Source organism: Pristis pectinata, chromosome 2 (genome assembly GCF_009764475.1).
Source record: "Pristis pectinata isolate sPriPec2 chromosome 2, sPriPec2.1.pri, whole genome shotgun sequence".
NCBI lineage: Eukaryota > Metazoa > Chordata > Chondrichthyes > Rhinopristiformes > Pristidae > Pristis > Pristis pectinata.
In genome coordinates this window covers 144,493,905-144,508,118 of record NC_067406.1, presented here as the reverse complement: position 1 = coordinate 144,508,118, position 14,214 = coordinate 144,493,905, and the positions used below count along the sequence as shown (strand labels likewise).

Here is a 14,214-nt window from a genome sequence, read left to right as displayed (position 1 = left end):
CACTCAATACTTCGATTTATGAATGCCAGGGTGCCAAAAGCCTTCTTTACAACCCTGTCTACCTGCGACGCCACTTTCAGGGAATTATGTATCTGAACTCCCAGATCCCTTTGTTCCTCCGCACTCCTCAGTGCCCTACCATTTACTGTGTATGTCCTACCTTGATTTGTCCTTCCACAATGCAACACCTCACACGTCTGCATTAAATTCCATCTGCCATTTTCTGGCCCATTCTTCCAGTTGGTTCAGATCCCTCTGCAAGCTTTGAAAGCCTTCCTCACCGTCCACTACGCCTCCAATCTTAGTGTCATCAGCAAACTTGCTGATCCAATTTACCACATTATCATCTAGATCATTGATATAGACAACAAACAACAATGGCCCCAGCACAGATCCCTGAGGCACACCACTAGTCACAGGCCTCCAGTCTGAGAGACAATCATCCACTACCACTCTCTGTCCTTTCCCACACAGCCAATTTCAAATCCAGTTTACAACCTTTCCATGGATACCTAGTGTCTGAACCTTCTGAACTAACCTCCCATGTGGGACCTTGTCAAAGGCCTTACTAAAGTCCATGGAGACAACATCCACAGCCTTTCCTTCATCTACTTTCTTGGTAACCTCCTCGAAAAACTCTACAAGATTCATTAAACACCATCTACCACGCACAAAGCCATGCTGACTATCCTTAATCAGCCCTTAGCTGTCCAAATACTTGTATATCCGATCTCTCAGAACACCTTCCAATAATTTACCCACTACTGATGTCAGGCTCACTGGCCTGTAATTACCTGGTTTACTTTTAGATCCTTTTTTAAACAACGGAACTACATGAGCTATCCTCCACTCCTCCGGCACCGCACCCGTGGCTAAGGACATTTTAAATATATCTGCCAGGGCCCCTGCAATTTCTACAATAGTCTCTCTCAAGGTCCGAGGAAATATCTTATCAGGCCCGGGGGATTTATCTACCTTTATTCGCTGTAAGGCAGCAAGCACCTCCTCCTCTTTAATCTCTCTATGTTCCATGACACTATTGCCTGTTTCCCTTCCTTCCATATCCACGATGCCAGTTTCCTGAGTAAATACTGATGCAAAAACACTGTTTAAGATCTCCCCCATCTCCTGAGGCTCCACACATAGACGACCACTCTGATCTTCTAGGGGATCAATTTTGTCCCTTATTATCCTTTTACTCTTAATATACTTATAGAAACCCTTTGGATTTACCTTCACATTATCTGCCAAAGCAACCTCATGTCTTCTTTTTGCCTTCCTGATTTCCTTTTTTAGTATTTTCTTACTTTTTCTATACTCTTCAAGTACCTCATTTGTTCCTAGTTGTCTATACCTGCTATACACCTCTCTCTTTTTCTTAACCAGATCGCCAATATCCCTTGAAAACCAAGGTTCCCTTTGCTTGTTAACTTTGCCTTTAATCCTGGCAGGAACATGCAAACTCTGCACTCTCAAAGTTTCACCTTTGAAGGCCTTCCACTTACTGAGCACATCCTTGCCAGAAAACAACTTATCCCAATCCACTCTTCCTAGATCCTTTCTCAGTTCCACAAAATTGGCCTTTCTCCAATTTAGAACCTCAACTCAAGGACCAGACCTATCCTTATCCATAATTAACCTGAAACTAATGACATTATGGTCACTGGACCCAAAATGTTCACCTGCACATACTTCTGTCACCTGACCTGTCTTGTTCCCTTATAGGAAATCAAGTATTGCATTCTCTCTCGTTGGTACCTCTATATATTGATTTAGAAAACTTTCCTGAACACACTTAACAAATTCCAAGCCATCCAACCCTTTCACAGTGTGGGAGTCCCAGTCAATATGTGGAAAGTTAAAATCCCCTACTATTACAACTTTCTGTTTCTTACATCGGTCTGCTATCTCACTACAGATTTGTTCCTCCAATTCTCTGAGTATTGGGCGGTCTATAATACAACCCTATTAGTGTGGCCATACCTTTCCTGTTCCTCAGCTCCATCCATATGGCCTCTGTAGACAGGCCCTCCGGGCTGTCCTGTCTACGCACAGCCGTGATATTTTCCCTGACTAGTAATGCCACTTCTCCCCCTTTCATCCCTCCCCCCATCACTTCTGAAACAACAGAACCCCGGAACATTAAGCTGCCAGTCCTGCCCCTCCTGCATCCAAGTCTATATAGCAATATAGCAATAATTTCATAATCCCACGTGCCAATCCACGCCCTAAATTCATCTGCTTTACCTACAATACTACTTGCATTGAAATAGATGCACCTGTGAACACTTCTATCACGTACAAACCTTTGATTTCTGTCGATACCTGCAGACCTCGCATGACCTTTTCCCTCCTCCATCTCACTATCTGCTCTAACACTCTGGTTCCCCTCCCCCTCAAATCTAGTTTAAACCCCCCGGAGCAGCACCAGCAAACCTACCCGCAAGTATGTTAGTCCCCCTCCAGTTCAGGTGCAAACTGTCCCGTCGGAACAGGTCCCACCTTCCCTGGAACAAAGCCCAATTATCTAGAAACATGAAGCCCTCCCTCCTGCACCAGTTCCTTAGCCACATATTTACCTGCATGATCCTCCTATTTCTAGCGTCACTAGCTCGTGACACGGGCAGCAATCCTGAGATTGCAACCTTGGAGGTCCTGTCCTTCAACTCTGCACCTAATTCTCTACACTCTCTTTGCAGGACCTCCTCCTCTTTCCTATCCACATCATTGGTCCCTACGTGGACCATGACATCTGGCTGCTCACCCTCCCTCCTGAGAATATCGAGAACTCCATAGAACCATGGAACAATACAGCACAATACAGGCCCTTCGGCCCACCATGTTGTGCCACCCTTCAAACCACACCTAAGACTATCTAACCCCTTCCTCCCACATATCCCTCTGACTTAAATTCCTCCATATGCTTATCTAACAATCTCTTGAACTTGACCAACGTATCAACCTCCACCACCACCCCAGGCAGCGCATTCCATGCACCAACCACTCTCTGGGTGAAAAACCTCCCTCTGACATCTCCCTTGAACTTCCCACCCAATACCTTAAAGCCATGTCCTCTTGTTCTGAGCATTGGTGCCCTGGGAAAGAGGCACTGGCTGTCCACTCTATCTATTCCTCTTAATATCTTCTATACCTCTATCATATCTCCCCTCATCCTCCCTCTCTCCAATGAGAACAGCCCCAGCTCCTTTAGTCTCTCCTCATAATCCATACTGTCTAATCCAGGCAGCATCCTGGTAAATCTCCTCTGCACCCTTTCCAACGCCTACACATCCTTCCTATAATGAGGAGACCAGAACTGGACACCATAGGATGCAGAGCTGGACCTAACCAGAGTTTTGTAAAGCTGCATCATCACTTTGAAGCTCTTAAACTCGATCCCACGACTTATGAAAGCTAACATCCCATAAACTTTCTTAACTACTCTCTCCACCTGCGAGGCAACTTTCAGTGATCTGTGGATAGGAACCCCCAGATCCCTCTGATCCTGTACACTGCCCAGAATCCTGCCATTTACCTTGTACCCCACCTTGGAGTTTGTCCTTCCAAAGTGTACCACCTCACACTTCTCTGGATTGAACTCCATCTGCCACTTGTCAGCCCAGCTCTGCATCCTATCAATATCCCTCTGTAAGCTTCGACAGCCCTCCACACTATCCACAACACCACTGATCTTTGTGTTATCTGCAAACTTGCTAACCCAGCCTTCCACCCCCTCATCTAAGTCGTTAATAAATATCACAAGAAGTAGAGGTCCCAGAACCAATCCCTGCGGGACACCACTAGTCACAGCCCTCCAATCCGAATGCACTCCCTCCATCACAACCCTCTGCTTTCTACAGGCAAGCCAATTTTGAATCCACACAGCCAAGCTTCCCTGGATCCCTTGGCCTCTGACCTTCTGAAGAAGCCTACCATGCGGAACCTTGTCAAACACCTTACTAAAATCCATGTAGACCACATCTACTGCACTACCCTCATCAATCTTCCTGGTCACCTCCTCAAAGAACCCTATCAGGCTTGTGAGGCAAGATCTTCCCTTCACAAAGCCATGCTGGCTGTCCCTAATCAGTCCATAATTCTCCAAATTCTCATAGATCCTATCTCTTAGAATCCTTTCCAACAGCTTGCCCACCACAAACGTAAGGCTCACCAGTCTGTAATTCCCTGGACTATCCCTACTACCTTTTTTGAATAAGGGGACAACATTCGCCACCCTCCAATCCTCCGGTACCATCCCCGTTGACAACGAGGACTCAAAGATCCTAGCCAACGGTTCAGCAGTCTCCTCCCTCACCTCACAAAGCAGCCTGGGGAATATTCCGTCAGGCCCTGGGGACTTATCTGTCCTAATATTTTCTAACAACTCCAACACATCCTCTCTCTTAATATCTACATACTCTAGAACATTACCCTCACCAACACTGTCCTCAGCATCATCAAGACCCCTCTCCTTGGTGAATACTGAAGAGAAATATCCATTGAGAACCTCACCCACTTCCACAGCTTCCAGGCACATCCTCCCACCTTTGTCCTTAATCGGACCTACCTTTACTCTAGCCATCCTTCTGCTCTTTACGTACGAGAAAAAAGCCTTGGGATTCTCCTTAACCCTACTCGCCAAAGCCTTTTCATGTCCCCTTCTTGCTCTCCTTCGTCCTTTCTTAAGTTCCTTCCTTGCTACTCTATATTCCTCACAGGCCCTGTCTGATCCTTGCTGCTTACACCTTATGTATGCTGCCTTCTTCTTCCTAACTAGTTGTTCCACCTCTCTCGTCACCCACGGTTCCTTCACCCTGCCATTCCTTCTCTGCCTCACTGGGACAAATTTATCCCTAACATCCTGCAAAAGATCCCTAAACATCGACCACACCTCCGTAGTACATTTCCCTTCAAAAATGTCACCCCAATTTACACTCCCAAGTTCTCGCCTTATAGCCCCGTAATTTGCCTTCCCCCAATTAAATATCTTCCCGTCCTCTTTGCTCCTATCCTTGCCCATGACAATACTAAAGGTTATGGAGCAATGGTCACTGTCCCCCAAATGCTCACCCACCGATAGATCTGTCACCTGACCCGGTTCATTACCTAAAACTAGATCTAACATGGCATTCCCTCTAGTCGGCCTGTCAACATACTGCGTCAGGAATCTGTCCTGGACGCACTTAACAAATTGTGCCCCGTCTAAACCTTTGGTACTAAGTAGGTGCCAATCAATATTTGGATAGTTGAAGTCTCCCATTATAATAACCCTGTTATTTTCGCATCTTTCCAAAAACTGCCTCCCAATCTGCTCTCAGTATCCCTACTGCTACCAGGGGGCCTATAGAATACTCCCAGGAGCGTAACTGCCCCTTTCTTTTTCCTAACTTCCACCCATATTGACTCTAGAGAGGATCCTTCTACATTATCTACCCTTTCTGCAGCTGTAACAGTGTCCCTGACCAGTATCGCCACCCATCCTCCTCTTCTCCCCCCCTCCCTATCCCTTTTAAAACACTGAAAATCAGGAATATTCAATATCCATTCCTGCCCCGATGTCAGCCATGTCTCTGTAATAGCCACAATATCATAGTCCCATGTACTTATCCAAGCTTTCACTTCACCTCCCTTATTCCTGATGCTTCTCGCATTTAAGTAAATGCACTTTAGCCCATCCACCTCATTACTTTTATACCCTGTATTCCGCTTCTCCTTCCTCAAAGCCTCTCTACCTGTCAGATCTGACTTTTCCCCATCCCCTTCTTCCTCTGACCTACTCGTCCGGTTCCCTTCCTCCTCGCAATCTAGTTTAAACCCTCCTGAACCACCCTAGCAAACCTGGCCGCAAGGATATTGGCCCCCCTCATGTTCAGGTGTAACCTGTCCTCTCTGTACAGGTCCCACCTTCCCCAGAAGAGATCCCAATGATCCAAATATCTAAAACCCTCCCTCCTGCACCAACTTCTCAGCCATACATTTATCTGCCATCTTCTCCTATTCCTACCTTCACTATCATGTGGCACTGGCAGCAATCCTGAGATTGCTACCCTCGAGGTCCTGTCCTTCAGCCTTCTCCCTAGCTCACTAAACTCACTTTTCAGGACCTCATCCCCCTTCCTACCTATGTCTTTGGTACCAACATGAACCACGACTTCTGACTGTTCTCCCTCCCGCTCTAGAATCCTGTGGACCCGATCAGTGACATCGTGGACCCTGGCACCTGGGAGGCAACAAACCATCCAGGATTCATGCTCACTGCCACAGAACCTCCTATCTGTTTCCCTGACTATCAAGTCCCCTATCACTACTGCCTTCCTCTTCTCCTCCCTTCCCTTCTGAGCAGCAGCACCGGTCCCAGTGCCACAGACCTGGCTACTGCTGCTAGGCCCCAGCAGGTCATCTCCCTCAACAGATTCCAAAGCGGAAAACCTGTAACTGAGGGGAACAGCCTCCGGGGTTCTCTGCTCTATTTGCCTGTTCGTTTTCTTTTTTCTTTTCCCTCCCCTGACAGTCACCGTTCTATCTACTTCCTGGACTCCAGAATTACCTGCTCTAAGGGGAGGTGACCATCTCCTTATGTACAGTATCTACAAAACTCTCCCCCTCCCTGATACTTCGCAGTGTTTGAAGCTGTAACTCCAGCTTATCGATTTTTAGCCGAAGTTCCTCCAGCCTCAAGCACTTACTGCAGATGTGGCCATCGTGGACCGCAGCAAGGTCCACGAGTTCCCACATCAAGCAGCTGCAGCACACCACCATGTCCTCCATCTGAACTAATTCCTTTTTTTTAATCCTCTAGTTTTCCCTACTTAAAAATTTGTAACAGATAACAGGTAAACCTTAGCTTTACCTACCTACCAGCTGCTCACCTGCCTTGCCCCCTTACGCCGAAGCCCCTTAAGCCAAAGCCCAACCACTCTGCTCCCTCTCACTCAGCTGCCCGCTCCGACGCTGCCCATTGGATATGGTAGTTTGCTTTTTAAACTGCCCGTGCTGCGCCTGCGCAGTCCAGCCCCCACTCTTCCCGATTAAAACTTATAGAAACACTTTAAAAAGAACCTTATGAAAATCTAACCCGAATAATCACAACCCGATTAAAAACGGACCCTGAAAATTAAAACCCTATTAAAACATAGATAAAAAAGTAAAACCTAAAACTTATCTGCTCTGAAGTCTTCCGAAGCAAAACCCACGAAGCCTCTGAAGACTTTTTCTCTCTCCCCACTTTTTAAACTGCCCGTGCCGCGCCTGCGCAGTCCAGCCCCCACTCTTCCCGAATAAAACTTATAGAAACACTTAAAAAAGAACCTTATAAAAATCTAACCCTAATAATCACAACCCTATTAAAAACTAACCCTTATAATTAAAACACTATTAAAAAATAGATAAAAAAGTAAAACTCAATCCGAGATATCGTGGACCCTGGCACCAGGAAGGCAACAGACCATCTGGGATTCTCGATCTCTCCCACAGAACCTCCTATCTGTCCCCCTAACTATCGAATCCCCTATCACTACAGTTCTCTTCTTTTCCCTCCTTCCTTTCTGAGCTGAGGGTCCCGTCTCAATGCCAGAGACGCGACCACTGCAGCTTGTCCCTGGTGAGTTGTCCCCACCAGCAGTATCCAAAAAGGTATACTTATTGTTGATGGGAACGGCCATAGGGGTGCTCTGCTCTTTTGGTCTATACCCCTTCCTTTCCTGACAGTCACCCAGCTGACTATCTCCCTGAAGCTCCTGTCTGTGTCTGCCTCTGCCTCACGAATGATCTGGAGTTCATCCAGCTCCAGTTCCCTACCTCAGTTTGTCAGGAGCTGCAGCTGGATGCACCTTTTACAGGTAGTCATCAGGGACAAGTGTGTTGTCCCTGACTTCCCACATACTGCATACGGAGCACATGAATGCCCTAACTGCTGCCATCGCTACCTACTCCTAAGTTAATTAAATTAAAGGAACTGACCGGCCTCACCTCTCAGGGAGCAAGTTCTTCCTCAGCCTCTACTCGCCGAAGCCTCTCGAGCCAAAGCCTCAAAGCTCCACTCCTACCCTGAGCCACCAAAACTTCCCTCACCCCACCCCTACCCCAACCTCTCCCCGACCCCTCGCCAACCCCACCCCCTCCCCGATCCTTCCTTCACCCCTCTCCACCCCCTCTCCGACCTCTCCCCAACTTTCCTCACCCCTCCCCTACCGCACCCCTACCCCACCCCTTCCCTACCCCACCCCAACCCTAGCCCTCCCCCACCACCTCCCCTACCCCACCCCTAGCCCATACTTATCCCACCCCTACCCCAGCCCCTCCCCTGCACACCCCAACCCTCCCCTCCTACCCCACCCCCTCCCACCTCAGCCCCCCAGCCCGCCTCCTCCCCACCTCACCCCCCCAACATCTCACCCCGTCCCCCTCCCCACCCCGTCCCCTACCGCAGGCCTACCCCGCTCCCTCCCTGACCCCAGCCCCTCGCCTACACACTCCAACCCTCCCCCTCTCCTACCCCACCCCTCCCACATCTCAGTCCCCCCACCCCACCTCCTCCTCTACCCCACCCCCCCACATCTCATCCCCTCTCCTACCCCAAACCTTCCCCTCCCCTACCCCACCCGAGTGCTTCACGAGGCATGGGATCCATGGAGGCATTTGCATGGATTCAGAATTGGCTCACCCACAGAAGGCAGAGGGTGGCTGTAGACGGAGCATATTCTGACTGGAGGTCGGTGACCAGTGGTGTTCCACAGGGATCTGTTCTGGGACCCCTGCTCTTTGTGATTTTTATAAATGACTTGCATGAGGAAGTAGAAGGGTGGGTTAGTAAGTTTGCAGATGACGTGAAGGTTGGTGTTGTGGATAGTGTAGAAGGTTGCTGCAGATTACAACAGGTCATTGATAGGATGCAGAGTTTGGAGAAGTGACAGATGGAGTTCAATCCGTACAAATGTGAAGTAATTCACTTCGGGAGATTGAACTTGAAGGCAGAATACGAGGTTAATGACAGGATTCTTAGCAGTGTGGAGGAACAGAGGGATCTTGGGGTCCACGTCCATCGATTCCCTCAGAGTTGATAGGGTGGTTAAGAAGGCGTATGGTGTGCTGGCATTCATTAGACCACACTTGGAGTATTGTGTTCCGTTCTGGTCGCCTCGTTATAGGAAGGATGTGGAAGCTTTAGAGAGGATGCAGAGGAGATTTACCAGGATGCTGCCTGGATCAGAGAACATGTCTCATCAGTAAAGGTTGGGTGAACTAGGGCTTTTCTATTCGGAGTGACGCAGGATGAGAGGCGACTTGATAGAGGTGTACAAGATTATGAGGGGCATAGACAGAGTGGACAGCCAGCACCTTTTCCCCAGGGCGGCAATGGCCAAATCCAGAGGACATCAGTTTAAGGTCACAGAAGGAATGTTCAAGGGAGATGTCAGAGGTAGGTTCTTTACACAGAGAGTGGTGGGTGCCTGGAACACACTGCCGGGGGTGGTGGAGGCTGATACAATAGGGACATTTAAAAGGCGCTTATATAGGCACATGGATGTAAGAAAAATGGAGGGTTATGGGCTGTGCAGGAGGGAAGGGTTAGATTGATCTTGGGGTAGGTTTATATAGGTCAGCACAAAATTGTGGGCTGAAAGGCCTGTACTGTGCTGTACCCCCTCCCAATTCTTCACCCCCCCACCACCGACCCACACCCCCCAGCCATACCCCCACCACCCCCCACACCCACAACCCCCACTCACACCCCCTACACGTACCCACACACCCCCACTCACCCCCACCCACCATCCACTCACACACCCCTCACACCCTCCCACACCCACCCACACCCCCCCACACCCCCCCACACATTCACACACCTCCACCCACCCCCCACACCCACCCACACCCACCCACACCCTCCCACACCCACCCCCCACCCACCCCCCACACCCCACTCCCACCCACACCCCACACCCATCCACACCCACCCACACCCCCACCCACATCCCACACCCAGCCAGTGAGAAGATCAAAGCCTTAAACTCAAACACTGCAAGATTGCAAACACCGAAGCAAGATGGTGTTTAAATATTTGAAACACTGAAACTGACAAAATGCTTCACACTGTTGTGACAAATTTTATTTCACCTTCAGTGTAATGCTGGTTATAATTCAGTTTTAATCCATATTTACAGTTGTGAAGGAAAGAATGCACCATTCAGTGAGCACAGACCACTAACAACCACTATTCACAAAAAGCAAACAGCAAATGCCTGGTTACTGGGAATGGATGAAGCACAATTCGTGGACACACCCTGCCTCACCAGGTGTTGCCCTGACAGGGAATATGAGCAGATTCAACACTGGCCATCCTTCCAGACAGCGCCAATGTCAATCTTTCTCTTACGAAAACTCAGTCTTGACTCTCTGATTTTACTTCAGAGCGACGGGCACCTGGCTGAGAGACAGGAGAACAGAACGCATCCGGGACACGTCTTTGGACGGCTTGCTGGTCTTCGAGTTCAGATCACACAGGTGTAGGACACGTTCCCAGTCCGAGCTGGATCTGATCTCCTGAGCTTCACCCACAGCTGTGTCCTCAGTCCTGGAGGAGCGTGTGAAAGGACAACCATTTAATTCCTGTTTTCTGCCTTAGAGCGCTACTGAAATCAATTTAAGATTAAAGGACATTGTGTTCTCTTAAAATTGTTTGTCCTGCTGCATGTTATTCCTGAAATCCCAAACTCCCCAGCCTCTCCCTGTAACTCTGCTCCCTCATCCCCGGGAAATCTCCGCAGTATCCAGTGCCGGGGTCTCAGGCCTCCAGCAGTCCAAGTAACTGCCTTTACAGCCGAGGCACATCATATAGAGGAGCTACAAATGGACAGGCAGAATCCCTGTAGGTCCTAGTGCCCGAGCTCCTGTCCTACCAGACACTGAGGCCACGAGTTCCCCACCCTCACTTCAGGGTGAGAAATAGTTTTTCATCTCAACTCCTCTCCAGTTTCTCTACTGATTCAAACCTCTGCCTCTGGTTATTGAGCATCACTGCCGAGTCCTCACCATTCACCCTGTCCCGATGTCTCGTAATCTTATACACAATTAAACAAGCCCTCAGTCCCTGAACCGAAGAAAACATTCCGGGCCTGCACACTCTCCTCGGTGCCACAAGCTAGTGAGGAGAGGAAAGGGACACAGAGCCGGCAGGTGAAGGGACTCAGCGGTCAGGCAGCAGCGGTGGAGGCAGAGGGAGGGTTGACCTTTTGAGTCAAGACCCTGCACCAATCCCGATGCAGGATTTCATGTCAACCATCCCTCTGCCTTCACAGATGCTGCCTGACCACTGAATTCCTCCAGCAGCTTGTTTGTTGAGTACAGGAACAGGTCAGCTGAAGGGATGGTGCAGGAGCCTGGCCTGAGAGTTCCTGGATCACTGGAACTCTTTCTGGGGAAGGTGGGATCCGTACAAGTGGGACAGTTGCACCTTAACTGGAGTGGATCCAACATCCTTGGTGGGAGGTTCCCCAGTGATGTTGGGGAAGGTTTAAACCGAGTCAGGGGCATAGGGGCTCAGAGTAGTTGTTCAGATGAAGAGACAGTCACCTAGAGCAGAAATAGTGTCCAGTTGGCAGAAAAAGTAAGTGAACATCAAAGGAATTGAACACCAAAGCTCAATTATAAGGAATGAGGTAGATGAATGCAAAGCTTTAAATAATAGCAGGGGAGGGTCTATGATGTTGTTGAGGCACAGCTGAAGGAGGGGCAGTACTGGCAGCTCAATGTCCCAGGGTGTAGAATTTTCAGGTGAGACAGAGGTTGCATTACTGAGGGAGGATGTCCTGGAACGGTCCTCAAACAAAGCCTTATGGGTAGAGATTATAAATAAAAAGGTTGTTGTTCCACTGCTGGGTCGTCTCACAGACCCAACAGTCAACAGGAGATGGAAGAACAGATTTGTAGGCAGAAACCAGAGAGTTGCAATAAAGAGGGTTATCATACTGGGGGACTTCAATTTCCCAAATACTAACTGGGATTGCCTTAGTGTAAAAGGCTCAGAGGGGGCAGAATTTTTGAGGTGTCCAGGAAAGCTTCTAGATGCAGTAGGTAGACAGACCAATGGGGGAAGGAGCATTTCTGGACCTTATCCTAGGGAATGAAGCTGGTCAAGTGGAGGAAGTGTCAGTGGGGGAGCATTTTGGGAATAGTGACCACAACTCTGTATATTTCAAAGTGATTTTGGAAAAGGATAGGGATGGACCAGTGATTGCGAGGTCTTAAGCTGAGGGAAGGTCAATTTCATTCGAACACGACAGCAGCTGGCTCAGGTAGACTGGCAGCATCTACTTGTAGGAAGTTGCATCTGCAGAGTGGGAAGCATTCAAAGGAGCAACAGCAAGAGTTCAGGGCCAACGTGTTCCTGTAGGGGTAAAAGCCGGGGTAACAAGTACAGGGAACTCTGGGTGTTGAGGGATATTGAGGGTTGGATAAAGAGAAAGAAAGGAAGCATATGACAGGTATAGGGACCTAAAGATGTCAGGAGTATAAAATGTGTAGAGAGGTGCTGAACAAAGAAATGACAAAGGCTAAGAGGAGTCACAAGAAATCACTGCCAGGCAGAATTATGGAGAATCGAAAGGCATTCTATAAATATATTTAGGACAAAAGAATAACCAGGGATTAGGTAGGGACAACAGGGTCAAGGTGTGTGTGTGGAGCCAGAAGGTACAGGTGAGGTCCTATGTGAATACTTTACATCAGCATTCACAAAGGAAACAGACTTTGTAGTTGGAGGTCAGCAAAGGGGTAGCTGAAAGTCCAGTGCACGTCTCCACAAATAAAGGAGGTACTCAATGCCTTAGCAGGGTTGCAAGTGGCTAAATCTCCTGCTGCAGGAGGGATGGGAAGGGACTGCTGGTGCTCTGGCTGAGATCTTCGCTGGATACAAGTGAGGTACCAGATGACTCGAGGACAGCAAATCTGGTTCCCTTTTCCAGAGAGCATTCTGGGGGAGAGGATTAATGATCACTAGAAAGGCAGGCACCAATCAGAGACAGCCAACATAGCTTTGTCAAGGGCAGATCCTGTCTGACCAATCTGATTGAATTCTCTGAAGGGGCAACAAAGTGTATTGATGAGGGTAGTGTAGTAAACGTGGTTTACACGGACTTCAGTAAGGCCTTTGACAAGGTCCCACAGGGGAGACTGTCCAAAAGGCTAGGGGCATGGGATCCAGGGTAAATTGACAAACTGGATTCAAAGTTGGCTTGGCAATGGGAGAGGGTTGTTTTAGTGATTGGATGCCTGTGAATAGTGGTGTCCCACAGGGACTGGTGCTGGGATCCTTGTTGTTTGTAACATGTGAATGATCTGGGGGCACAATCAGTAAGTTTGTGGATGACACAGAGATTGGTGCAGTTGCTGACAGTGTGGAAGGTAATTGTAGGCTGCAGAGAGATATCGATGTGTTGGTGAAATGGGCTGAGAAATGGCAGGTGGAGTTTAATCCAGACAAATGTGAGGCGATACACTTTGGGAGCAGTAATGAGGCTGGGACACGCACCATGAATGGTGGGGTCCTGGGGAGTAATGAGAAAGACGGGGACCTTGGAATATAAGTCCATAGATCCTTGAAGGTGGCAACACAGGTAGTTAACGTGGTTAGGAAGACATACAGGATACTGGTCCTCATTAGTCTGGGCACTGAGTACAGAAGTAGGGAGGTTATGCTCCAACTTTATGAAACCTTGGTCAGACCTCAGCTGGAGCACTGGGTATGGTTCTGGTCTCCACCCTATAGGAAGGATGTGACTGCACTGGAGAGGGTGCAGATGAGACCCACCAGGACATTGCTTGGGTTGGAGCAGTTCAGTGATGAGGAGAAACCAGTGAGGCTGGGTCTGTTCTGCCTGAGGTGGAGGGGGCTGAGGGGGGACATGATTAAGGGACATGATACAAGGGGTATAGATAGGGTAGACCACAGGAGGTGTTTTCCCATATCAGAGGTAGATAAAACTGGAGGACATAGGTTTAGGGTAAGGGGGTGACTACCTCGAAGCACTACCTGAGAGAGTGGTTGAAGCGGGGTCACTGAGAGAAGTTAAGAAGTGTCTGGGTGAGCACTTGAATCTCCTGGGCACAGAGGGCGATGGAGCAAGTGCTGGGTTATAGGGTTACTACAGAAGGATGTCCGCTGGTCAGTGTGGACCACTTGGGCCGAACGGCCTGTTCCGTGCTGTACGATTCTAT

The 14,214-nt window shown here is 48.8% G+C and overlaps 1 protein-coding gene across 2 annotated transcripts in view; it reads right to left on the bottom strand.

The window, feature by feature from the left end:
* Positions 1–10,086: 10,086 nt before the first annotated feature.
* LOC127580893 (clathrin light chain A-like) overlaps positions 10,087–14,214 on the bottom strand; it is a 50,381-nt gene continuing 46,253 nt past the window's right edge. For both annotated transcript variants that reach the window (XM_052034871.1, XM_052034879.1), the window contains exon 7: positions 10,087–10,573. In XM_052034871.1, the coding sequence (XP_051890831.1) occupies positions 10,402–10,573 (172 nt within the window). In that variant the 3' untranslated portion in view covers positions 10,087–10,401. The remainder of the gene's footprint in view (positions 10,574–14,214) is intronic.